General features: G+C 44.5%; 2 protein-coding genes across 3 annotated transcripts; both read left to right on the top strand.

Annotated features, from left to right (window-relative positions):
* The first annotated feature begins 8,141 nt into the window (after positions 1–8,141).
* SNRPF (small nuclear ribonucleoprotein polypeptide F) lies at positions 8,142–9,865 on the top strand. Its single transcript, XM_061351229.1, has 4 exons — positions 8,142–8,264; positions 8,396–8,521; positions 8,745–8,809; positions 9,686–9,865. The coding sequence occupies exons 1-4, from the start codon at positions 8,262–8,264 to the stop codon at positions 9,750–9,752; spliced, it is 261 nt and encodes an 86-aa protein (XP_061207213.1). The 5' UTR covers positions 8,142–8,261; the 3' UTR covers positions 9,753–9,865.
* A 4,495-nt stretch (positions 9,866–14,360) lies between these two features.
* Positions 14,361–25,304, top strand: AMDHD1 (amidohydrolase domain containing 1). Of its 2 annotated transcripts, XM_061351246.1 has the most exons (10): positions 14,434–14,543; positions 15,375–15,506; positions 16,064–16,170; positions 17,163–17,227; positions 17,794–18,071; positions 20,211–20,436; positions 21,341–21,465; positions 23,769–23,862; positions 24,258–24,418; positions 25,042–25,304. In XM_061351246.1, exons 2-10 carry the CDS (start codon positions 15,481–15,483, stop codon positions 25,154–25,156), a joined length of 1,197 nt encoding a protein of 398 aa, XP_061207230.1. In that variant the 5' UTR covers positions 14,434–14,543; positions 15,375–15,480; the 3' UTR covers positions 25,157–25,304. The 2 variants fall into 2 exon arrangements, with proteins under 2 accessions (XP_061207229.1, XP_061207230.1); XM_061351245.1 differs by lacking the exon at positions 15,375–15,506 and having other exon boundaries at positions 14,361–14,543.
* Positions 25,305–26,766: the final 1,462 nt, after the last annotated feature.

Below are 26,766 nucleotides of genomic sequence, written 5' to 3'. Positions count from 1 at the left end.
ACTGCAAATTAAACTTTAACGAGGCTGTTTAGCTGTGGATTTGACGTCTGTTGCTAAACCAATCTTTAACTGTATCATTTAATCCTCTAGATCTTCTTTCCCAGAGATAAAAAATGATTAAGAGCTTCTTCCTGAACAGTTAAAGCAAGCACCCACAAAACCACAGATGAGCTGAAGTGTTTTATGTCCAATTCACAGAAGCATGTAAATCCATAAAGTGTCACAGGTATGAACTAGCCCCTTTCCCCTTCTAATTACATATCTTTTACAATCTGTCAGAACAAGTAGTCACTTGCCTCACTTGAAGCATCATATGAAAGCAACATCAGTATCAGTTCACTGCAACCTACAACTGATCAAACAACCTTAAGGACAATTTTAGAAATACAACATTTGCCAGAAAATACTCAACACTGTGCATTGATATGCAAAATATTTGTTTATTGTGTAGCAAAAAAAAGGTACAATTGTTTTGTATCTAAGATAGTGTTTATTATATAAAATCCATATTAAACACATCTGTTTATTGAGTGAAGTTGGCAATGCTATTATTAATGTTTCACTGTTTTCCATTCTATGCTCCTCTTTCTTAGTGGCTTATAACTTTGGCAGCCTTTAACTGGTTGTATAAACATTTACAGGAGGCAGTTCTCTAGAAAAGCTTTCCTGGAAACAGGAAATATCTGCACCAAGCTGATATTTTTCAAGAAAATTTCAGCCAAGAAGGTCATTTCCAAGAATGCTGCTTGGGGAAAAAATAGGTTCCTTTTCCCTTATTAAAAAAAAACAAAACAAAACAAAAAAAACCCCAACAAAACAAACCACAAATTAAAACATGTTTCTTCTGGAAAAATGATAATGAGCTTTGGAGCAAAGATCTGAGTATTGCAATAAATGTTTTTTGTTAAGGGTACACCTTTTGCTATGCTTGTGAAATGTGGCCACACTCTCACCCTTGAACACAGCCCAGTCCTCCAAAGTACCACAGTTTGCACGTGCTGGTTGGAGTGAGCCAGCTCAGACACCAGAATATGTTTGTTGGCAGAGAAGCAGGATTCTTTCAACTGTTTCTATTACCCACACTAGCCTAAGGATCTCTAACCTGCATTGCAGTGAGCAATATGATCAGAGCCTGACCTCCTCACTCACCTGATCAGCACCTACCCTTGCAAGTGTGTTTGTTGCTATACTCCTGAGCAGAAGAATCTGCGCAGCTCCTCTACTGATCATCTCTGGGTCCCATTACAGGAAAACACTCCACTTACCTACTTGACCATTCCCATTACCTGTGGTGTAAATTGCCACAGAGAAGACACTGCTCTGGAGAAGGAAGGCACACCAAATGGACACAAATGCTTCTAAGATCATGCTGCATTGCTGAGGCCACCCATGTCAAGTGTGGACAACAGTGGCTGCTACAAAAGACTGAAAGAATAGAAAAGGACACAAAGAGAGCAGTGTGGCAGCCAGGTCACCTGGGGCATGCAAGGAGCATCAAGAGCACTGAAATTGCTTTCTGTGGCTCTCCAGGTTCTCGGTGCCCAAGCAGGCAATTCCAGGCCACATCAGCCTCAGAAACACCTGACGGGCAAAAAGAAGCCAGCTTTCACCCTCTGTGCACTTTGGGAAAAAGAAAGGAACAGTTGTATAAAGCGACCTAACAGACTACTCAGCAAAATGAAAGCAGAACTGCCAAACTAAGTGATTACTTAAATGTTACACTTGTGACAAGAGAACACCAGCCCATCAATGCCCTGCTAGCTAGAAATGAGCCAGGTAGAACTGGTCCCTACAAGCAGTGTTGTTGACACAAGGCAGTGGAAACTTTTGTGTCAAAACCTCCAGTGTATTAAACTCTTAAAGCATTTTGAAGAAAGGTATTTCTGTGGTGACACACTGCACCCAGCACATAGAGCTGGGCACTGCCCCAAGAAGCGTGAAAGTCAGGGCACTGGTAATTTGGGGATGCTTGACAAAAGGGTAAACAGCTTGTGTACAGATGGCTGGCCAGTGTAAACAGCTATAGCCATGCTCTGTCTCCTGGAGTATTACCAGATGACGTGTGTTGAACCATGGGATTTTGAGTTATTTTCACCACAAGCATGCTGCAGTCTTATGTACTGTCTGCCTTGGGCATCCAGTCCTAACTCACTGACCATACTCAGTGTTAATTTCTGGTCCCTATAATCCTTCCTGTCTCAGGTAGGCTAAGCCTATTTGGTTTGCGAGGCCTGAGGAAAACTTGCCCACCTACACAAGCTTGGGATCCTGCTTGTTTCACTCAGGCAATGGGATGCTCCAGAGTTCTGATAGCTGACCAGAAACTGGCTGCATGAATGCTTCTCCACCTTTCTGCTCCATGGGAAAGGTTGTACGTACACATTTGACATTACAGCAGATCCTCACCATCCCCTAGCCTCAGAGAGGACATCACAGAAGGACCACCAGTTTAGCAGAGAGGCTCCCTGGTCCTAGATGCAGGGTAGTGATCACTGCCTCCCCACTGAGATGTGATCCCTAGGCTCAGGTTCAAGTCAAACATGAAGCACAGACATCGCCTTTGGAACATTTTCAGGGCACAGGGGGTTAGGGATTTTTTTCTGTCTGCAGATCCTTCCTGGAATTGAGACTTTCTGGCCTCACTGCTCCAGGACCAGCTCTGGCTCCCCTGGGAGAGGCACAAATGCAAACAGACCAACAGACTTTGCAGACGCTCTGACCTCAAATCAGTCTTCCCTTATCTACCACAAGAATAGATGCATCTGGCCAAATTAATAAAACCACAGCACACTGAAGGCTCAGGCTGTAAAGGTGGGAGTTCAGGACATACTTGTCCCTGCAGATGCCAGTCAGCCATGAGGAGTCACAAGGTTTCTTTGGGACCCAGGCTCCCATTTTTCTGCCTTATCCTTCAGAATATTGCTTGGGCTCTGACAAGTTTTCTAAGAATGTCCGAAGTCCTGGATTTAGCTCCTTGCCTTAATGCAGCAGCATTTCTCTCTCTTACTTTCTCCTTTCCAGCTAGCTGCCTTCTGCTCTTTCTCTGAAACAGTGAGGGATCACCTGTACAACACATAGCCTCTCTTCAGCAGTGATCCCACATCCAACTACCCTGTTATCTAACCTCTCCTTCCTCTTCTCTCCTCCTGCAAGATTCACTGTTAAAAATTGTTTTCTTGCTTGTTAGGGTAACTATTTGTCCAAGAGGATTTCTGGATGAATGAAAGACCATTCAGGTTTAGAAACATTTGTACCACCACTTCCACTGGTGTTTCAGCCATGGCTGAAGGTAAAAGGAAGAGAGGAGCAGCAGATGATCTCCTCTTAAAATATAGCTTGCACATAACACAGAGAACCTCCACACTTTCCAAGCTCTGCCCAGATTTCTTAAAGCACCAACTCCTGAACCACTTCTGTGATTTGGAGCAAGCTATTAGTTTCCATTAAGATGCTTGTGCGAAAGCAGTTTCCAGGCTCCTTCTGCACAATGCTTGATTCCCCCAATCCTTTCTGACACACACAAGAATGCCATTTTATTATTTATACAGATCACATTGTTTTCCTCAGAGCGTAATTTCAATTCTAATTCATTAATGTCAAAGCATAAAAGAAGCAACAGCACATAAAACAACAGAAGTTTGCCAAACCCAGAAGACAACAGCTGATAATTAAGGATGTCCCATTATTTCTTGGCAAAGGAGCTTGTGTTTTCAGAGGCACATTCTTAAAGGGCCTCTCTTTAATGTAGCTGCATAATTTGCGTGAATTCTATTTGCACAAATAAAGGTTTTCAATCTGCATAAAAGGAGGCTTTAATGTTCCCGTCATATCTGTACAATACCCATCCCATGCCCCTTCTCCCTGGCACAGCCCAGCCTGATGACAGGTTCACAGCACAGCCACTTGGCAAACCTCAAGGGGAGAGGGGGCACAAAAAACTGTTATGACTCCATCGAGACCTGGGCTTTTGTTAGCATGTACCTGCTGTCCCCCCCAGATCTCATGTCATATTGATGTCACTGCAGGTAAAAGGCACTGGAACTGCACATAAATCCTCTACTCAAGAAGAAACACTCTGTTTAAATCTTCACAGGCTCACTTCCGCCTCCTGCCCTGGAAGCCCTTTGCAGCACACTTTCTGTTTGCTGGGCAAGTCCAACCCAGACTTCAGCATCTTGCTTGTGTTTCCTCACATCAGTACACTAGCCACCACTGGACATGCAGGGCCAATGGCAAGTCTCTCGTCTCTTTTTCTGTACATACAAAAATATCATATTTCTTACTGAAAAAGGGTTTTAGACAAAATCATCAAATACTTTCTATAGAAAATTGGGCAAGAGCAAATTTTCAATTACAGTATGAATTATAATGGCAAATCTTCCATTAAGCCTGGTGCTAAAGGAAAAATAAATTTATTTCATAGCAAGATTTGTCATGATCCTAGATCCTCTTCACATTTTAGCAGTATTGCTACAGCAGCAAAACTCTACAAGGGTGCACACAGCCTCAAAATCCTTCTGGGTCCATGACAGTCATAACCGCTGCATCCCCAAGCAGAATAGAGGGCTTCTCAGAAATCAGTTCCTGATCTGCACAAGGCTACTTAGCAGCTGTCTAGCTTAGACTGAAGCATCATATCACCTAGTATTTTCAAGAACCAGATGCTATGGTCTAGGAGTCTGTCAAAGGGAAAGGAACGAGGGTGGTACACTGGTACCCCTCCACATGGGACAGGCTCCTAGGGGGAGAGCAGCAAGCAGTTCTTACACTGCTTTGTCAGTTATGAACCCAACAGAACCAGAAGCTGAGGTTCATCCACCCCCTAGTAGGACTAACTTAATGTGCTACACTGGATTTAGTTTGATGCAAACCTGTCCTTTAGGGTACTGTCTCCTAGTGGAGCTTCCTTCTTGTTAACTCCGTTCTCCCCACTCATAACTCAGGTCTGTGCCTTCAGGTAATGTGCTTTAAGTGGGAGAATAGTGTAGCAAAGCAAAACCCAATTTACACTGGCATATCACTAGGAAAAGGCACAGGATGGTCACTAAAAGTGCAGCCCAGAAGCTGGAACATGGGTCAGCTCTGACAGTTTCCTTAAGAAATGGTAGGCATAAGGGGACTATTGCAGGGAGTTCCTGTCTCAGCAAACTCGGCACAAACAAGCAGTATTCCTGGGCAGCTCAGCTTTATCTCACTGATGTGAGGGTACAGAGGCTAGCACTCTCTGCCTGGCATTATGGTGACATGGCATGTTAATGGTGTCAGTGAGCATTTGCACTTAACACAGATAACGCCATCTAATGAGTCCCTCCACCAGAAACACTGCTGCAGTCGGATGTCCAGCTGCTTAATGTGTTTCCTTAGGAGCACAGGCAGTTGTGCTAAATTCCCACCACTGAGCTGCAACAGAAAAGCCTATCCATCCATGCAAGATCTAAGGTTTGGATTAATCTATGACAAAAACTCTTTCCTGTTCATTTCCTGTTGAGCAGCAGCCTAAATACCCTGACCCAAAGCCAGAAAAGAATGCAAACGATTATTTCCCCTATTACATGGGGAAATGCAAAGAGGACAAAAGGTGAACTTCAACCCTGTGCTGAAGGTCAGGAGAAGACCCAAGTAAAACAGCCTCTGAGTCAGAATGATTCAGTCAACAAGGTAAACAGCAAATTCCTCACATGGGAAAAAAAGGCCAAAGCTATTTTATTTCGTGATTAACCAAGTTATCCAGTTAACTACATCAGATGTAGTCACGCATTCTGTGTTTTCAGTACTCCTTCCTGCCCTACCGCCACACAAAATTGCTGCAGACCCAGTCTACAGCTGAGGATGTTACTGACGCATGAATTTGTGCATCAGTTATGAAACTAGAAATCAAGCGCTCCTGCTCTCTGGCTTCTGTGCTGATATCTATGACCCTGGAAAATTATTCTGGATTTTGATAACTTTATAACAATAGGGCTGGAATATTTATTCATCTGTCAGAGGGACAGAGTGTATTAAATGCAGAATGTGATTGGCTCCTGTATTTCTGCATACACAGTAAGTTTCGCCAACACAAGTAGAGACATTGTGATCAAAACTGCTTCAATATTTAAATGCAAGAAGTGCTGCTTACAGATACGACACCAAACCTGTTATATTGCTATTCACAGATATACATATCCATCCTTGTCAGTTGTCAGGAAAGTGCAAAAATTACTCCCACGGTATGATTTTATCCAAGGCACTCTAAGCTCATTGTGTTCTGTCATATTACACGTTATCTCTTGAAATCGGCTATTCTTTACTGCAAGTGGCATGAAAATTTTTGTTATATATACAACTTTTCCCATTGTGTTCATGCTTTTCCTACATAGTCTCCACAGACTTCCATACAGAAATCTTGTAACTTAAGTTACTCTTTCAGCTGGCCCATAGTGAGCCTCGCTCCCAGAGAAGGTATTAGCATAATTCTGATGTTGTCTCTGTCACTTATCCAGTACACCCAAAAAGAAAACCATGTGGATTTCTAATGATCATAGAAACAATATCTGAGTGCACTTCTCATACATGATAGTTAAAAAGGAATTACAATTCCAACTTGTTTGCTTCTATCCAACCATAAAGGCATTGCAACCACTGCGTGTGAGGACAGATGGATCTGGGCAAGATAGGCTGTTGATTCAACAGCAATAAACACTCATATTGAGCAGGTGATGATGGTTTTGCTTTCAGTATCAGGGCACTAGGCTGACCTTTGGAAGGTGAAGTGCACAAAAAATGTAATAGTTCTGTTACAGAAAGGTTAGCCCCTGAGGGTATATTGTCCACATTCAGCATCCAATACATGAAAAATGAAGCAAATATAAGTAAACATTGTGGCATTTGATGACTTCAGACGGAGTCTTCATGTCTACACTAATGTCAGTAGAAGACATTAGTATAGACATGACAAGTTAGTAAACGGTACAAATGTTGGTTCAACCCATTTGCTTGTCAAAGGTTAAGAGTCACAAATTAAAGCTAGAAAAGGACTGGTGTTTCATGAGTTCCTGGAGAGGGACTTTTCCTGGAGAGGGCACACAGTGATAGGAAAAAGAGTATAAAAGAGGGTAAATTTAGTTTAGATAGTAGGAAGTTCTTCAATAAGAGGGTGGTGAGACACTGGAACAGGTTGTCCAGGGAAGCTGTTGGCTGCCCCATCCCTGACAGTGTTCAAAGCCAGGTTGGATGGGGTTTTGACCAACCTGGTCGTGGAAGGTGTCCCTGTTCGTGGCAACCCTTTGGAACTGGATGAGCTTTAAGGTCCCTTCCAATCCAAACCACTCTGTGATTCTGTTAAAAACTTCTATGCCGGGGAATCAAATGTGACTGAGTAGAGCACTCGCACACTGGCAAGGCCATCACTTACGCGCTTTATAAGCCGTGAGGTTTTCTATCCGTGCGTGTAGAGCACCGAACACAGACCAGTCCACACATTTATTCACGCCAACCGCCGCCGCCGCGCGTTCATCGCCCACAAGGCTGGCAGGTGGCACAAGGCTGTCTTCAGCTCCCACTACGTGCTGAAGCCACCGGGCGGGTCAGGCGCTGCCACCTCGTGGACACCCACCGGGAGGGATGAGGAAAAGGAAATGCACAGCCCCACCGCTGCCGAGCTAAGCACGGCCCTCGGAGCCGGGAAATAACCCAGAGCTGGAAACTAAGCGATACTCCACCGGGAGGGACGGACACACACACACACACACACACACACGGTGCGCCCATCCCGGCCGCAGGGCAGCCGATGTTCTGCCGGCCCCGCTTCCAAGAGGAGATAAGGCAGCTGGGTATCCAAGGGGGCAAAGCTCGCCCTTTGGGAGCTCCGGGACAGCGATGAAGGCATAAAAAGGGAGTCGGGAGGGACGAAAAAGCCTCAGAGCCTGAGGTACTTCGCTAAGCAGCAGCCCCTTCCGCCCCGGCGCGGTGGCCCAGCGCTAGCCCCGCCCCCCAGAGCGGTTGGTTAGAAAGGGTAGAAGGACAGCCAGGCCTACCAATGAGAGAGGCTTACGGAGCCGCCACGCCAATGGGAGCCCCGCTTTTCGGTTCGCGCGTGGGGAGTTTCAACCTATTGGGAAGCGTGTGGCGGCGGGGGGCGAGGGGTCGGAGGTGAGAGTGGTGCCCCCGGAAGTGAAAGCCGGGTCGGCGCGGCGGCCCATTCTGTTGCAGCTCCGCGGCGCGCACGAGGCCTTCCCGTGTGGGCCTGTGTGTGTCGGGCCGCTGCCGCGCGCCGCGTCGCCATGGTGAGGGCGGTGTCGCCACCGAGCGCGGGAAGGCGTGGGGGTGGGGCGCGCAGGCAGGGGGGGCCGCGGCCGTTAGCGGGGCGGGGGGGGGGAAGCGGGGCGGCCGCGCTGACTGGCTGCTCTCCCGACAGAGCCTGCCCCTCAACCCGAAGCCGTTCCTGAACGGGCTGACGGGGAAGCCGGTGATGGTGAAGCTGAAGTGGGGGATGGAGTACAAGGGGTACCTCGTCTCCGTCGACGGCTACATGAACATGCAGGTGAGGGCTGTGGGATGGGAGCTGTCCCGGTGGCTCTGGGCCTCGGTCCTGAGGGGCCGGCGAAGGGCGGCCCTTCAGAAGGGGCGGCAGCGCCTCGCCGGTGAGGGCGGGGTCATTCGGCCTCCCTGCCACTGGAGCGGGCAGCGGGGCAGAACCGCCGTGTGCTCTGCGAAGCTCCTTTTGTTGTAATTATTCTGATTTTATTGCTGGTTTTCTTCTCAAGCTTGCAAACACAGAGGAGTATATAGACGGTGCGCTGTCGGGACACCTGGGTGAAGTCTTGATAAGGTAATGAGAGTGTTGGTGGTGGGGATAAGCTGTCTAAATCTTAGCACTTGTATCAAATTATACCACTTGTATTGGTAGTGCTGTGTTTCTTGTCTGACTAAGGCACTAATGTAGCTCCATGTGAAGGCTGTGAATGCAACAGTGATGTTGGTATTCCTTCTGAGAGCAGGAAGAATGAATTTTTAGTATTTCTAAGGAGGCATTTATGATCCTGTTTTGGGTACCAGTACTTTAGTTTTCTGGATTATTTTGTATCTGTCAATCCTTTGGCATTAAAGCTGGAGAGAAACACTTTAAAAGGGTGTTTAGTGATAGGACAAGAGGGAATGGCTTTAAGCTAGATGGTGGTAGGTTTAGGAAAAATTGTTTAATATGAGGGTGGTGAGGCACTGGAACAGGTTGCCCAGAGAAGCTGTAGATGCCCCATCCCTGGCAGTGTTCAAGGCCAGGTTGGACAGGGCTTTGAGCGACTTGGTCTAGTGGAAGGTGTCCCTGCATGTGGCAGAGGGCTGGAACGAGATCATCATTAAGGTCCTTTCCAACCCAAACCGTTCTGTGATTATATGCTAACACATTGTTACTGAAAACATTTTGTATGCTGGGAAGTGAAACTTTACTGTCACTGTTAACCCAAAAGTAAAAAATTCTTGTGTAGCATTGTCAACCACTTATTGTTTTTATAAACTTGGGGGGTGGGAAGGCAGGTGTGTGTGCAGTTTTAAGGAACATTGTGGAAAACATGTACATGGTCAACAGCAGCAATTTGTCATGCGGGGTTTGGCTGTGGTCAGGCTACACTAGAGCAGGAAATGCTTAAGGCTTTAAACGTGGGGAAGGCTATAACACAACTAAGGAAACTCTTGGTTTTGCTTACAGGTGCAATAATGTTTTGTACATCAGAGGCGTGGAAGAAGAGGAAGAAGATGGAGAAATGAGAGAATAGATGTTTTGTATATCTGGAAATAAACTTTTTTGTTTTCCATACTTTTGTAACAAAGTGTTCACTTTTTCTTTTTTTCCTGTTTTAATATGGGGAAAATTAAACCTTTAAAAGGCCTCTAATCTTTTATAGGTGTCTGAAAAGCTTATGTGGAAGGAACAGACAACTATTTAAATTTAAGCTGAAAATGTTAGAGTGGAAAGTGAGTATTTTAAAAAACAACCAACCAAACCCAAAAGACCCTCCCAAAACAACTTTTAAGTATTATCAGTGTCAACAAATGCCATTAGTGTGAGGGGAAACACCTGAATTTTAGTGATTGGTGGACTGAATTAAATCTGCAAAGTTGTGTGCTGTGAAGGTAAACAGATGTGTGATCCATGTATCAGCTCAGTTCAGTGAGGCTGTCAGTATGCTGCTGTCAGGCAGTCATGCTGCCATGCAGACTAACATAGAAGATGAAGAAGGTTTCGTCATATGTATGTTGATTTTCTGTTCTAGCTTCACTGCTGAGCAGACAAGGACCTGCAGGCATAGCTGTTTCTTTCTCTAATAATGATAACACAGGCTGTGTAATGAGCAACAGAAAAAGTTTTAAAAAACATCCTGATGTGCAGACTGCTGATGATTTGGTAATGATTCCTTCAGCTTTAAATTGTTTTATTGAGAGGATGTAGCTATACTGCTTTGTAGCCCTATTTTAGTAGAAACAAGGTTTTACTCCAAGTGAAAAAACTAACTTATTCAGTGTTTGCAGGAGCCTTGTTCTTAGTTGTCCTCTGCTTTAATAGCTGAAGGCTGCAAACAAAACACAAGTTCTCTTCCCATCTGAAACACAGGGAAAATACAGCAGTCAAGACATCTTACAGTATGTATGCAGTTACTATTCAAATATACTTAATCTTTCAACCTGTTTATAAACTGTTTGGAAATAGCTGTGAAGGCTTCACTGCAGGTGAGCTGTGGAGATCTGTTATACTACAGTATCTCTTAAGAAATACTCTGCTGCGTTGAGTTGCGAAGCTTAAAGTGTGGCTGTACAATCGTAATCAAGGAAGCACGGATTTGTACCGTTGCTAGCCAATAATCCACACAAACAAAGGCCTCTTGGCAGTTACCAAGGTCTGAGGACTTTACTGGCCCTGGCAGAGTTAAGATGACACACTGCAGAATGGGAGTGTACACAGTGAGTCTGCAGAGAAGAGAAAGCCCCTCTGATACCCGGTATCTGAAGTGTTAGTTTTGGCAGGTACACAATAACCACCTTTTCTGATGTTAAGAATAAACAGATGGTTAACAGAATCCATCATTTACCTGTCAGTACTTCTTGGTGAAAGCAGGTGAGTGCTTTGCAATGCTGCCAGTCAGAGACCCTCTTCGAAGGTCTCTGTGATGCAGCTCATAGAAGTGGTCCTGCAAACTGGAACCCAAACTGCTGGAGGTGGAGTTCATGAGCCTCAGTTACAGCTACTGTTACTCTGACTCTTCACTCATTGCTGCTGTCAAATATGGAAGTACTAGCCCTCTTTGACACATGGGGAAAGTAAGAGCTGGGCAAAAATCAGGCAGTGACCCAGCTGTAAAAGTAATCTTGCTTGCAGCCAGATGATGGTCATCAGTGGGGCTTGAATTGCTGGGAAAGCTGCTGCTGTACCTGTACCATAGTTTCCACTGAAAAATAGAAATGGTAACTTGTCCCCCTCAGAGAGTTTTGAGGTAAGTGAAAAAGTTCCATGTAAATGTTGCACAGGTGGTAACTGTGGTTGCTGCACACAGAGTGCAGATCTGGTCCTTCAGCTGGGATCATTCATCCCTTGTGGGATGGCTGGAGTGAAGATTGCTGGAGGCTGTTGGCTCCATCAGGATGTAACACTGGTTGTGTGAACTGGGGGGAAAACCCCAGCTTTTGGGGATGAATTCTGCAGAGAAATACTGCCCTGTTTGTTTCTCACACTGGAAGTCATCCCTGTAGCTCTGCATGTGTTCCTTTAATATTTGCATCTGTAAATTGCCGTAAAGAGTAAAGAATTACATTTGAAGTACTTGTGAAGCCTTTCACTATTTAAACCAGTTCCTTTTTGGCAGCTTGAAGGCTTCCCAGCTCTACTGAAGCAGCAAGGCAATTGTATGGCAATCCCTCTGGGAAAGAGAAAAGAGTTGCTGAAGTTGAAATCAGTACTGGCAGCTTAGGAATCCTCAAAACAGCTAGAGTAAATGTGTTCTAGTTAGAGTACTTCCAGTGGCAGGAATAAGGCAAAAAAAAGCATGTGGTCTGTGATACAGCATGGCTGATTTAACATATGCATGATGAAGACCAGTGCCCTCTCTGTGTTGTCACTGATAATCACAGTGGGTTTGGTATTGGAAGAGGAGAAGATTGTGACAGCCGCCTTCTCATCCCATCAATTCCTTCTCTGGAGCATCCTGGTGCTGACCTGAAAGCTGCTCCCTCAAATGAGGTAGAAGTGGGGCTGGTGGGAGCTGTTAAGTATGACCCTAGCACTGCATCAGCAGGTGGTGCCATCGCTATGAGAACACACCATGTGTTTTAGTCCTTCAGCTTTTCAGAATAATGGTTTGGAAAGCCCTGGTGTATGCTGACCAACTTCTATGTCTGCAGCTGAATGTGACTGGTTCTTCAATGAAACAGAGGCCTCTGTCTGTCAAAAGATGTCTTCTGAGTTGTGCTGTACTGACAGCATGCCTAGTTCCTCTCATGAGGGTAAAGAAAGAGTACCTGACATACCTGATGTACTCTGTGTCTAGGTGAAAACGGTGCCTAGAAGAAAAGGAGTGAAAAGAAAGCTACTCTAAGATGGATAAGATGAATAAAAGTATGATCTTAGAACTAAGAAAACATAGGTTTTTCTCCTGTAATTTCTCCCTCTTTCAAAGACTGAGAGCACCTGCTTTATAGAGCCTTGGGTTTTCATTCTCAATGAAAGCATGCTTTCATGTAGCTTCAGATCCTTTTGAGATATTTTATTAAGTGTCTACAGGTTTGTTTTGTTTTGATGGGTATATTCATTAGACTTCACAAACTTGGAAAAATGCTTCTATTTTTTGCATAGAACCAGGCATCAAACACAGTGACTAAATCATACCTTGGCATATAACTTCATAGCTAATCTTAGTTCTATGGCCATGCACTGCAAAGATGGGTGCATGTGTTTATCTTCGCACCACAAAGCATTCCATTCATTTCAGTGGGAGAACCCATGCAGGTAAAGCTGCACAAAGCCTTACATGTGCTTAATTCAGATTTTGGGTTTAAGTGGTGCGAAAAGAATTGCCATGCAGGTGAAAATAAGGTACTCTGAATGTATCAATGTAATAGGGGCTGGTCCTTAGTTGGCATGGAGTAAGCACCATGAATACAACAGATTTTCCTTTCTCCCAGAGGAAGTCCAAAAAACAAAACTGCAAATATTCACTTATATATGTATTAAAGAAACAAAAAAAAAAAAAGGGCTTATGATTCTATTGAAATATAAGGTATACACAGTAACTGAAATTAAGATGCTTTCATGTGTTCAAGTTGTTCAAATTGTATCTAAGATAAAAGAAACCAGACCAAGTAGCAGGTCATTCCAGCAGCAAAAGCTGATACCTTGCAAAAATACTTACTAAATATAGTAAGAAGTTATGTAGTCAAAAAGAGCCAAGAAAGATTTACAGCAGGACATGAGAAATACAAAACGTGTTGTTTTGAGCTTGTTTGTGTTACTCATTTGAGTACAGGTGAAAAGGTGTCTAAAGAAGATTGCCACCACCAGAAAGGTGTTTGAGGGACCACTCATTTAGAAAGACTCTCTGGGAATTGCTGGAGCCCTGTACGTGCTGTCAATGTTTGAAGAGAGTAGAAAACAAAAAATCCATGTTGAGAATAAGTATTTGCTCCCTGATTCTCCCATCCCTAATTCTGTAGGGGGCAGCAGACTTGCACCTTTCAGTCGTGGAATTGGATAAATATCTGCCTGGATATCTGGTTCGGTGAGAGATGTTTTGGTCGCTCAGGGGCTGGTGCTGGGACACTGGAGAGGTGGTGATGGACACTAGGGAGGTGATGGGTGCCAGGGAAGGGAGATGTGGGCAGACAAATGCTCCCGGTTCACAAGCTCTTATTTTCTTGGCAAAGCGAAATTTCCAGGTGGTGCAGTGTTGACAGAGGGCTTTGGGAATCCCCAGATGGCAAAACTGGTGCTTTGAAGCTTAACATATAGACAATATATAGCTTAATATATAGACAATACCACCACGATGTACAGGTATTGTCACGTTGCCCCAGACCGCATCAAGAACAGCATCCCTCACCTGGGGCAGGCAGCTGCCACATTGACCCTGAAGCTTTTTTTGCCCGAATTCTGCCAAGTGGTGGATGTGGCCGGGGTGTGAATGGTCACCGCCATCCACCTCACCCGTGCCCTGTCCGGGTGGAATCATCCGGCCCCTCCTGCCCTGCTGCACACCTCCGTGCCTTCACCCTCTGGGGGAGGCTGGTAAACAAAGGCCAACCCTGGCACGGGCAGAGCCAGGGTCGGGGTCAGGGCCAGGCCGGCGGGGCCGCAGGCGCCCTCCCCAGCACCGCCCCGGGGGACTTTGGGCCGAGGGGCGGCCCTCCCTGCACCGGCCGTCATTGTCCGCACCGCCGGGGGCCATGGCGGGCCGGCACCGGCTCCTGCTGGAGAACGCGCAGCAGCTGGTGCTGGTGTGCGCCCGCGGCGAGGAGTACCTGCGGCGGCAGGACGCGGACAGCCTGGCCGTGCTGCGGGACGCCAGTCTGGTGGTGGGGCTGTGAGTGCGGGGCCGCGGGGCTGGGGCTGGCTGCGGGAAGGGGTCGCTGCCGCTGCCCCCGCCGCGGTGGCTGCCGCCGGCTGCCTCTGGCCGGGAGCAGGGCACTGCAGCTGCCTGCCTGTGTGCAGCGGGGCTTTGCAATCCCCATAGGATCACAGCATCGTTGCTGTTGGAAGGGACCTTAAAGCTCATCCAGTTCCAACCCCCTGCCATGGGCAGGGACACCTTCCACTGGACAAGGTTGCTCAAAGCCCCATCCAACCTGGCCTTGAATACTGTCAGGGATGGGGCAGCCACAGCTTCTCTGGGCAATCTGTGCCAGTGTCTCACCACCCTCACAGTGAAGAACTTCTTCCTAATGTCTGATACAAACTTACACTCTTTCAGCTTAAAGCCATTCCCCCTTGTCTTACCACTACAGGCCCTTGTAAAAAGTCCCTCTCCAAAGTTCTTGTAGGCCCCCTTTAGATTATGGAAGATTTCCCTGAAGTCTCCCCGCAGCCTTCTCTCCTTCAGACTGAACAAGCCCAACTCTCTCAGCCTGTCTTCAAATAACAAATAATTTTGACTATTTCAATCAAAGTCCTGATAACTTCCTTTATCATGCTGTGGTCACACTTCAGCCTCCTGAAGATAACTTGTGCTTTTGAAGACTACAGCTACCTTCTTCTCCCTCTGCTTTCTATGTGAACTGACATGAACTACTAGCAATGGTATAAATAATTTGTATAATGAATGAAATTACAGTTAATAATTAATGTATGTAATTACATCTCTGTCATTTCTAAATGCTCTAACTGCTCTTTGCATCTTAAAAATTCAGCCATGTAGTGCAGAGGCAGCTTCATTGAGGTTCCCATGATGACTCCCAGTTGCTGTTTTGGTAGCTTGAACAGAGCTGGAGAAAGACAAGGCTTAGAGGACAGAGGTGCTGCACATGCCCAGGGGACCTCTGTTGTGTAGGTGAGGAGGAACTCCCTGCATGGCTGGTGGCAATCTGTCAAGTGCAGTCTGCGGTTCCCAGTACCATCCTTCAGCTCCACTCGGAGAAAACTGCTGTTGAACCGATGGTCAGCCCCAAAGAGGTTTATCCCCATGGCTTCCAAGGGCATTGAGGGTATGATTCACGGCCAGGCAGTGAAGGCTAGTGATGACAGTTTGATTTCCATGAGGGGGAGAGGGCTTTGCAGATACCTGCTGGAGTAATGTGTATCTGCTGATCCACAAGGGAAAAATAATGTTGTCTAGCAGAAATGAGAACAAAAGAGTACCAAGAGTCCCAAGGGATCTAAGCGGAGGACATGACAAGTGTTATGGCAAACACCTTGGAATACATGGCATTATTCCATCATTTTCTGTGCATCTGTAAAATGAGCAAACCACCTCCTGTGTGCACCTTCAGTCCTGCTGAAGGTCCCTACCCCTGCTTCCAGAGAGTTGTTGCTCCAGGAGTTCTGTCAGTGAGCACTGCCCTTTTCAGCAGGCTCATGCTTCCTTTGTCCATTGTCTGTTGTCTGCAGAGATGGTTGTATCAAAGCTGTGGGCCGGGCAGATGTTATTTGCAATCAGTTCTCAGGAGCAACGTTTGAAAGAATAATTGACTGCTCTGGGAAGTGCGTGTTACCAGGTAGGTGTATTTGTCCCTAATGACGCAGTGCTGAATTGTGGCAAGTGCTTAGAGACAAAGTACTCACGTTTGCTAATGTGTGTTAAACATCCCTCCAGCTTTTTTGCCTCTATGTTCAGTACTGGTTTGGCAGTATCCTGTTGTGGGGGCAGAGGATCATCGCTTCCTCATCAGGAGTGCTGCAAGGAGAAAATTGCAGCACTCAGCATGGCTCTTTTGGGCTTCATGGTAGAGCTTTGTCTCCTCTTTTTTCATGTTAGAACTGTTCCTCTATCATAGATCACACGGTAATGTAGCTGGGCCACATAGCCAGATTCAGCTCTCTTTTCTGTACCCTTTCTGCCCATCAGCTGTTCAGCCACAGAGCTCAGTCTCCCTCCTGCCCATGGCCAGTTGGAGGCAAAAAGGCAGCACGAGATTTCAAGTCATATGCTCTGCAGCTTCACCTGATGGAAAATAAACCTGGGCAAGTCCATTGCACGAGCTTTGCAAGTGCTGTTAGCACATGAGCTGTTAGGCCTCGGTTTTGTTTGCAGTGGCCTTGGGCATGCAGTAGTGTCGGTTTTGCAGCTTGTAGAAAAAGCTCCCGCTGGAGTAAGAGGACTATTGTTAGAGGAAGTGCTGTCGTACTAAGGCCAAGCTAAGCAGTTTGCCTTTTTAAAGAGCACAGATGTAAAGTCTAATGAACTCTTTCAACGTTTGCAATTTATAATTTCCTCCACAGGTAGAAAATGTCATTGAAACACCATGAAAAACTCAGCAACTGGTGCACTCACCCAGAGGCATTTTGCATAACGTGTCACACCTAAAAACCTGAAAGAAAATTAACAGCTTTTAAAGAAAATCCTACATTTTGCACTGCTTGGATTTTTCTTTTTCTCTAATAGAGGCCTTAGAGGGGAGTTTCTGCTGTTTAATTTGCTTGCACGTCCATAACCTTTTCTCTTACACAGCAAAGTAACGTGAGTGTACATTTACTTTGTTTCCTTTAGGCCTGGTAGATGCACATACACATCCAGTGTGGGCTGGTGATAGGGTTCATGAGTTTGCAATGAAGGTAATGATGTAACATTACACATCTGGACTTTTATTTCCTCTTTCTTTTTATTGCACATAACTTTCTAGTGAATCCCATCTTTGATTTGTAGAAGAATGCATATAATTGAGGAAGGATGATTTCTGAATAATGGTAGTCTGAGAGAGAAGTGTAATTGCAGCCTTTGCAGCCAGCCTTGGCATAGTTTTGCAGTAACTGAAGAAATGCAGGAGTGCCACCTTCTGTACCATCTAACCTTGATTCCACACCCCCACCCCCCCCCCCCTTTTCTCCACATAAATGACTTTTTGAGCTAGAGATAAGTTTTCCCCTTGGGCTCAGGGGGAAGAAAATCTTCAAAGTAGTTCTCTTTATGTCGCTTCTTACAAGACTGCTTCAACCAAGTGGACGGGAGAGAGAAGAGGAAGAGGAGGGAGGAAGAATTAATGGAGATTTCTGTCCTTCCCCCCACTTCTTCTCTTTGCAAAGAGCTCTCAAGGCACTTTGCAGAATCCCTTGGAAAGAAAAAACACATTTAACAGCTAAATGTATGGGGGTGTTGGGTTTTGTTTCCTTTTTTCCCGAAGCTGGCAGGTGCATCCTATATGGAGATCCATGAGGCTGGGGGAGGAATACACTTTACTGTGGAACACACTCGCAAGGCCACAGAGGAAGAGCTGTTCAGTACTTTCAAGCACCGACTCGAACGCATGCTCAGAACAGGATCTACGCTGGTTGAATGCAAGAGTGGATATGGCTTAAACTTAGAAACGGAGCTTAAAATGCTCAGGGTGATCGAACGCGCAAAGCAATGCATGGATATCGGCATTTCCTCAACGTACTGTGGAGCTCATTCAGTGCCAAAGTAATATGACTTGATTCTTCTTGCTCTCGTTAAGTCTTACTGCTTTGCATCGAAAATGGGCTGTTATTTTCAGAAACATTTCTTCTTGCCAGCCCTCCTGAAATACATTATTTGAAACAATAGCCAGTGTTTACAGAGGGCTCTCCTAAATTTTAATTTGAAGGAAGACAGGGAAGCATTTTTTAATGGCTACTAAATGCCAGCGTCAGTTTAGCACAGAATCCCTGCCTCCAGCTGAACCTCCACTGAACATAACACAGATTACAGGGTTTCCTGTACAGAAAGTTCTGCTACTCTCAGTCTCTGCCATGAACTTTTATTTTAACCAGCTAAGAGATATAAATGGTATATCTGATCCTGATATACCTCAGTAAAAAAACCTTAACTGCGCTTCCATGCAATGCAGAAATGCACAGATCTCACAGGTATGTGATGAGTAGAAGATTAAAGTAAACGTGTTTGATCACACCTATTGGCTCAAGCAGAGATACCATAAAAAGCCTTTCTCACTTTGACAGTTTTTCCCTGTGACTGGTTGGGAGAGACCTTAAAGCTCATCCAGTTCCAACCCCCTGCCATGGGCAGGGACACCTTCCACTAAATCAGGTTGCTCAAAGCCCCATCCAAGCTGGCCTTGAACACTGCCAGGGATGGGGCAGCCACAGCTTCTCTGGGCAACCTGTGCCAGTGCCTCACCACCCTCACAGTAAAGAAATTCTTCCAAATATCTAATCTAGCATCTTTCAGTTTCTGTGGGACCATGATATAGAGCACTGGCAATAGGCAGCACTTACTGAAGTATGCACCAAATGGTGCAAGCTACTTCAGTCTGAGCCCCATCCTAGAGAAAACTAGGGCTGCCCTGTTTAAAGCGATGCTTGTTCCTGCCCATTGCTTTTAAAAACGGTTTCCAGCCTTGGGACTTCCAGACTTGGAGTATCTGCAGTTCTTTAGGAGTTGAACCTAGAAAGTTTACAGGAAGGGAACAAAGAAATAACTGTTCATCTCTCTAGTTGTCATTTTGAATCAAATTAATGGGTTTTTTCGTAGTGATTTCCTGAGCAGAAGTCTCTTGCATTAAAACAATGAGTTTTGCATTCTTGGGCATTATGTCCCCCCAGAAAGTGAAACCAAGACTTGTCTTTCCCTCTGCTTTTTCTTGGCTCTGATCCTAATCTTTCAGTCCAAGTTCCTCCAAATGCTGCTGAGTCAAAGAAGAAAAGGGAGGAAGCTTGGTGTGGTAAAAGCCTGGGCAACCCCAATGACTCTTTCAGTGACAGTGAACAAAACAAGGGCCCTAAACCAGGTTCTGCTCTGCTTTATAACTGCACAGCCTTGTTTATAAATCCAAGCAGAATTTGGCTTCTGGAATTTACTGCCACTGTAAAGCTCCCATGTGTGGCACTTGTATAACGCTGGTCTGTGACTGAAATGGGGATTGAGGTGTTGCAGGCATTTAGCTGCAGTGTACCACTTATCTGCAGATCTTAAAACTGCAAAATACTAACAACCCAACTGCATCTTTTGGGATTGTTGGCTCTCTTGATCAGAGGCATTTACTGATCTCTCCTGGGTTATCTCTCTCTAATAGGGGGTTTGTAAATGGATCTGACTTTGATAAATTGAACCTTGGGAGGCCCCTCTGATTCAGAAACAGTTGCCTAGCTATCACTCTGAATAATGCAAAAAGATGAGAGGTGAATTTGAAACAATGACTTGTGCTGCACATCCCCTTTGAGCGTTGATCCTTGCATAAACGTATTGCATGAACACTACCGAACATATTTAAACAATCATTTACATATTTTAAATAGCTGTGTTTTAGGATACAGTATAAGGAGGTCAGAATATAGAAAAGCAGATTTCATTTTAAACTATCCCATGTCTTGGTTAGCATCTAAGGTACCCACCTTATAAAAAACCTATGGTAATGTATTCCAATGTTCTTTGAATGGAAAGTAATTCATATTTGAGAATATGTGAATTACAGTAGTTTTAAGTTTTTAATCTGAAGGGGTTTTGAGTGATTTGTATTTGCACCATTTTCTAAACAATCCGGTAATTGCATGTGTGATGTGAGTGTTTGCCAGGCTTCAAGGATGTTATTCTTATGGCTCCCTAACATTTTCTTCTTATTAGAGGGAAAACTGCTGCTGAAGCTACAGATGACATTATCAACAACCATCTCCCTAAACTGAGAGAACTCAAACTAGCTGGTGAAATACACGTTAACAATATAGATGTGTTCTGTGAGAAGGGAGTCTTTGATCTGGAGTCTACCAGGAGAATTCTTCAAGCTGGAAAAGATATAGGGTTACAGATTAACTTCCACGGTGATGAACTCCATCCGATGAAATCTGCTGAGGTACGTCTTTGTTAACATTCAGTGGAGCCATTTTTGCTCTTGGAGGGGCTGAATCTGTGAAAGAATTGCAGTTGTCAGAGGTTTTCTTTTCTAAGGCTTTATAAAACAGAGCATTCATAGGCATTTACTTCTGTCAGACGATGGAAAGTGCAGCCATTGTGCAGCTTTGGAGTTAAGGACATTGGAGGAAGCCTTGACCTACATGCACCAACATGCAGTGCCTAATCAAACATTGACTTTACTTATCTTCCGCATGGGGTACAAACGGGGAAGGTGGATATCCCTGAACCCAACAGCAACTTGAAAAATCTTTTTTTCTGAAACGTTGTTAGCAGCAACAAGTCAGATGTGCAGTGAGCACACTCAGAGGGATGGTTTAGTCAGGAGCAGGCTGCCAAAGAGATTGATATAGAAAGTCACTCTAAGACCGTATTTCACCATCACTGCTTCCTTCCTGTGGGGTCTGCTCAAGTTATTCTCTGCTTTATTAAAAACCAAACCAAAACCAAAACCCAAAAGAATTGATTAATCATAAAAGCCTTTTTTGGTGCTTCACTGTTGAAGGCAGCAGTTGCACTACTAGTTCTGCAGCCAGTGTCAGTTTTGTCAACTGTTTTCTGCTGGTTACTTTGTGGTTTTATCCATAGCTGTCCCAGAGTTTGCTTGTCAGACGGCTGAAGACACCACTAAGGGTGCGCTTCCACTCAGTGGATGGTCAATACCTTTTCATGGACAACTTCTCCTGCAGTAAATTAGCAAATACTTTGTCTCTGTGTTCCGTTTGTTCTTTCAATGATTCTTCATGGATTTTCTTTAGTAAATTTTACATTAGCAGTGAATTGTCTCCTGCAGTCAGTTGCAAACAACATTGCTTTACTCCACTAACTGAGAATGAATTGCTTAGCTTGGAGCTGAACTTGGAGCCCGGGCTATCAGCCATTTGGAAGAAGTCAGTGATGAAGGTATCAAGGCAATGGCAAGAGCTAAGTGTGCTGCTGTCCTTTTACCAACAACTGCCTACATGCTAAGGTAAGGCCACTAGGTTGGTGGAAGACTTTTGTAACAGCAAAACTGTATGGTTTTAGGGTCTTTTAATGTGAAAGTGTAAGCTTGTATCTATGCCTCCAGGACCAGGCTTGATCAGTGAAGACAATCACAAACACAAAGAGCTGCATGAGCCTACTTAGGTCTTGTTTCTGGTGGAAATTCTCAGTAATGAGGTAATATCCTACTTCTGAGAAGTCTCGCAGGAGATTTGGAGTGATGCAGTCAACACTGGGATTTAACTGTTGTGACAGGATGAGGAATCAATCAGAAAAAGAAATCTGGATGGTTTTCTTTAACCCATTTAGACTTTTAAAACTGAGTTGGATTCTTTTCAGGCAAATTATCTCTGCAGTATTTGCTCTCTTGCAGAAGGTTTTGCTGGGAAATGAATCCATCAGCTATCAAAAAAGCTGAAAGACTGTGTACCATTTTAAAAATCTCATCTGACTTTACCCAGGCAATACTGAGCAGAATCCCCTTAAGAACACTATTTTCTTATGCAGATATTACAGATAAGCACAGGTGGATCACCTACTTACCCCTAATGCCCAAAATAAGCCAAGTAGATAATGAGGACCATGATCCAATAATACCTTCCCTCGTGTGAAGAGACCTGATTTTCAACAGCCCACTTTGTTACTGCCATTGCCACTGGTGCTCATGTCTGTGACCATGCTTGTGTTTGTATTTGTGTACCTGTTCATGTCCTGCACCAGCGCTTTTGAACCGCTGGCTGATTGCAGGTACATGCACTGCCAGAAGACAGATCTCAGGGAGGACGTGTGGTCCTGCAAACTGATCCCAGGAGCAAAATACCTCATCAGGCAAACTGATCAGGGAGGTGAAGGAGACAGTAGAGATGCAGCCACCAACAGAAGAGCCTGTGGCTGTAACTCCCGTGGTTACTCCACAGACTCCATGCACTGGGAAGTTTATAACCTCAGGATAAGACTAAGATGGGAATAATAACAAGCCATAGGAAATGAGGCCTCATTTGTTGCAGTGTCCTGTTTACTGAACACAGGACTCCCAGTCTAAAAATGAAGAAGCCATGAATGAGAGACTTGTTAAGAGAGTATTGGAGGTCTGAGAGCTGTGCAGTGTATAAGAAGTTGCTGTGAGGTAATGTACATCCTTTGCTGGCCTCCTTCAGTACCAGTTATGAGAGCTCAGATCTTGGAAGGTCCTGCCTCTACACAATCCCTGGTTTGAAGAAAAGCAGCAGTGGCCAGGGATCCTTCACTGGCTGACCAGGGCTGGTGGTCAGTGTGCAGCTGGAGAGTTGCTTAATGGTAAGCACACTCTTGTTTTGGCCTTTGCTAGCCGTTGCCTGCAGTACTCCTAAGGAATCTGGCAGTAGAGCACAGCAGGTGATGCAGAGGCTGGAAGGACACGTGAGGACAGGGAATGGCACTTCAGACAAATCCTTTTAAACACAATTAACTCTTGGAGCATCGTGTTGTCATAAATCTGCTAAGAATATTCTGTAGGGACAGGATTGTCTTATACCCAATGTAAGTACTTCATGAAGACCTCATTTACTGTTCTTTTCTGTTAACTGCAGTGCTTTTAATACTACTTTCTGAGCAGCAGTCACTCTAGTGTTTCATTTTTATTGTTACAGTGCGTTATTTCTGGACATGATGTTTCATGCTATTGGTTTTACAGCAACTACGGTTAAAACTTCTTAGTGTATTTCCTAGTGCCCAGCCTTGCAAACACCTTCCCAGATTAATCCAATGGCTAAACAATTCTGAAATGGCCATTCTGGATATTGAAGTTATTAAAGATTCCTTTTGCATTAACAGTGCTAAGTGAGAAAATCCTCTAATATACACGACTTTAAGGTCACAGCTTCAACTTAACATTTCAAATTGACAACGGGGTTGGAAAGGGGTTATTGCATTGCTTGTGCCAGGTGTTTGGGAGCCTGCCTTTGAAGCTGTAAGGACTAGAAAATACTTCTTGGGGAAACAAAGATTTTCACCTAGTAAATCCTGACATGGCTGAGGTCTGGATAAATACCGTAATTCCAGTGGCCTGAAGCCTGATGGTTGATCCTGGCTGCTCCCACATGATACTTTAAAAGAATGGATCACAATTCCCATTCTTGCTATCTGTAGGGTGATAGGTAGAGAGCCAAGAGGAGAATGTGGGCCTTCATCCCCAAAAGAATCAGTGTAGCTGAATGCATGCATCTAGCCAAACCGAGTGGTGGCTTTTGCTTTTGTAAATCATCACATAATAACTACGTGAATTGTACTGACAAGTGTTTTTCCCACTAGACTGAAGCAACCGCAAGCTAGAAAAATGTTAGAAGAAGGAGTTATAGTTGCTCTTGGCAGTGACTTTAATCCCAATGCATACTGTTTTTCAATGGTAAGCTATTTTTCATTCTTATGACACCACAAAATTATGCAGTCTCTTACTAGTACAACTTGTGTGTAGATCTCGCATGTTTAAAACTGTCTCTGTATCTGTAAAGAGAGCTGTATCCCCTGATTATACAACTGCTCATGCTTATTGAAGTGTGTTGGTAGTTTTTGCCAGCAATTCTTGAAACCAGAAGGGGCTCTATGTATACACTGAGAGGCTTATAAGAAAGGCTCTCAAAGTTCCTGATTTTAGGTTTCTGATTCTGGAGTTGACGAGATTTACATTACACAGGACAACTTCTGTTGCACAAGAAGGGAGGAGCGCTTAGGGATTTGAGGCATGAACAGCTTTATTTGTGTTACTGATAACTCCCATTTTCCACTTAACTTGCCTGTTAGCCTATGGTGATGCATCTGGCCTGTGTAAACATGAAGATGTCAATGAATGAAGCACTGGCAGCTGCCACCATTAATGCAGCTTATGCTCTGGGAAAATCGGATACACATGGCTCCATAGAGATGGGCAAGCAGGGGGATCTTGTGATCATAAATTCGTCAAGGTTTGTTCTTCCATTGTCATCTAAAATGTGGTTTAACAGAAGGGACTGGTTTTCACCATGTTTGGATAGTGGAGAGGTTAGTGAACTCCTCATGCCACTAGCATTTTAGACCCACTTTCATTCTTCTTAATTGCTCCAGTGGAAAATAAAGCCTGGGACTTTTGGCACTAATATTACAAACAATCCATGCCTAATGGTTAACCTAAATGGTTACCTAAAGGTAATACCTGCTTATTTCATGGAAGGAATTTTCTAGTGGTTCAGAATCAGAACGAGTCACATGATAGTTTGTGCTTGAGGGAACCTTAAAGCTCATCCAGTTCCAACCCCCCTGCCATGGGCAGAGACACCTTCCACTGGACAAACTTCTTCCTAATGTCTGATATAAACTTACCCTCTTTCAGCTTAAAGCCATTCCCCCTTGTCTTATCATTACAGTGATAGTGATGATCACTATCATTTGTACATGAACTCACTGTATTCATGCAAAAAGAAATCAACATGTACACCTGGAATAGTGTTTTCCCATGGTTCAGTCAAATCTTTTATAATTACCAGGTTTACTAGGTATATAAGCCACTCTAATGCAAGTTTGGATATTCTTATACCTCTTGTCTTTTTAGGTGGGAGCACTTGATTTACCAGTTTGGGGGACATGAAGCATTGATCAGCTATGTTATAGTTAAAGGAAAAGTCATCTATCAAAATGAGAGGTGTGAGACAATGATCAGTTACTGAGAGATGATAATTTTAAAATGATGATAATTTGGAAAAGCTACTATTAGCATGGAGTATTTCAAAGCAACAGACAAATCAGGTTTGTATTGTGCCAGTAAATTGTTTGGCTGCTCACCTTATCAGCCTCTTGTTGAAATAAACGTTACCATTTGGAACATTTTCATGTCTGTTGTCCTTCTCTCTACTGCATGAAAATAATTCCGAGTTGTATCCTTTTGAAATAAGTCAGTTTCAAAAAATGGTTTCTTACACAATCTATTAAATCTATTAATCTATAAACCTACTTATTGTATTTGAAAATAACCCAAAGAAACCGCCAATGAATGAAGAAGTTCATAATCAGGTAAGATTTATTGGGAAGAGTGACCTATGACAGAGGGCCAGAGGCTGAGACATGGACATTTGGAATGGTCCTTGGTGGTGTTGGGAGGCCACAGTATCCCAAGGCAACATTCATAGCTCCTGGGTCTGCTCAGTCCCAAACTAAGCAGATACCAGAATCGGAGTTGTGGTGGGAAGCACAGTATCTAACCTCTCCAAAATACCTATCTGCTTACTGCAGCCTCCAAACTCAGCAGGAGCCAGCAGCTGGGAGCCCAGCAAGGTGCTGCTCACCAGCTGATCTGCAACATCTTCCCCTGCTGAGGATCAATCAGCTCCTTTGGAGCTACAGGGGCAAGAAGGAGGAGAGGAAAATGCAAGTACACTGCTCACTGGGCAGCTGGAAGTTGGAGTGCACTGTAGGTTAGAGGTTGAGTCAGGCTTACTGTTGGAAATGAGTGATGCCAAGTCTTTACTCTTAGAGGCATTTAACCCAGTGAGGTCTGATGAGTGCAGCCAAACTCTCCAAATCTCAATTACCTTGGGAGTTAAAAAGTCACATGCAGTGTTATGCTGATGTCCCAAGGTCCATTTGATTTAGTTTATTTTAGGCTGAATCTGAAATAACACAAGACATGTTTGAAAACATGTCAAGTTTGAATGTGCTTCTGATGGTAAGTTTGAACATGCGTCTGATGATAAGTTGAGTGTGAGTATGACAACACCTGCTCACAGCAATGTCAGAAGATCCTGTTTTTTTTAAAGCTCTCTTTCTTTTTTTCTTTCCACTGCTATTTTTACTCTTTTTTTTCCTGGGGCTTCTGCCATCATCTGGGGATGTGACATGAAGAAAAAAGGATGATGCAGCTCTGGGGATTTCAAGCTGCTGCAGTGTTTAAGCAGATGGTCTGGGGTAGGGAGGGTCTCTGAAAACACACTGGCTGAGACTTTTCTTCAACTTCAAATGGTGGCTACAGAAACAAAAGAACTTCATTTTCTGAAAGTGAAGTCATAAAACTATACATGACAAGCACTAAGAACTCAGCATCAAAAATTATATTGGTACAATCAGGTGGCATAACCTGTGGCACAGAGTAGAGTAGTTTAGTGAACCAGACCCCTGAGGAAGGACAACAGTCTCATTCTCACCAACAGACAGTTGAAAGCCGTCACAAACATGTATGAGCTTTATTATGACCTTCTGACCTCCTGAGCTTTGTCACATCTGCTAACATCCAAAATACGTAAGCCCCCACAGAGTATCTTTGCTCCTGCTTTGAGCCAGGCAA

Source organism: Neopsephotus bourkii, unplaced genomic scaffold (assembly GCF_033783945.1).
Source record: "Neopsephotus bourkii isolate Nb327-2 ecotype Australia unplaced genomic scaffold, CSIRO-AGI_Nbou_v1 NB_567, whole genome shotgun sequence".
Lineage (NCBI taxonomy): Eukaryota > Metazoa > Chordata > Aves > Psittaciformes > Psittacidae > Neopsephotus > Neopsephotus bourkii.
This window is presented reverse-complemented; position numbering and strand designations above follow the sequence as displayed.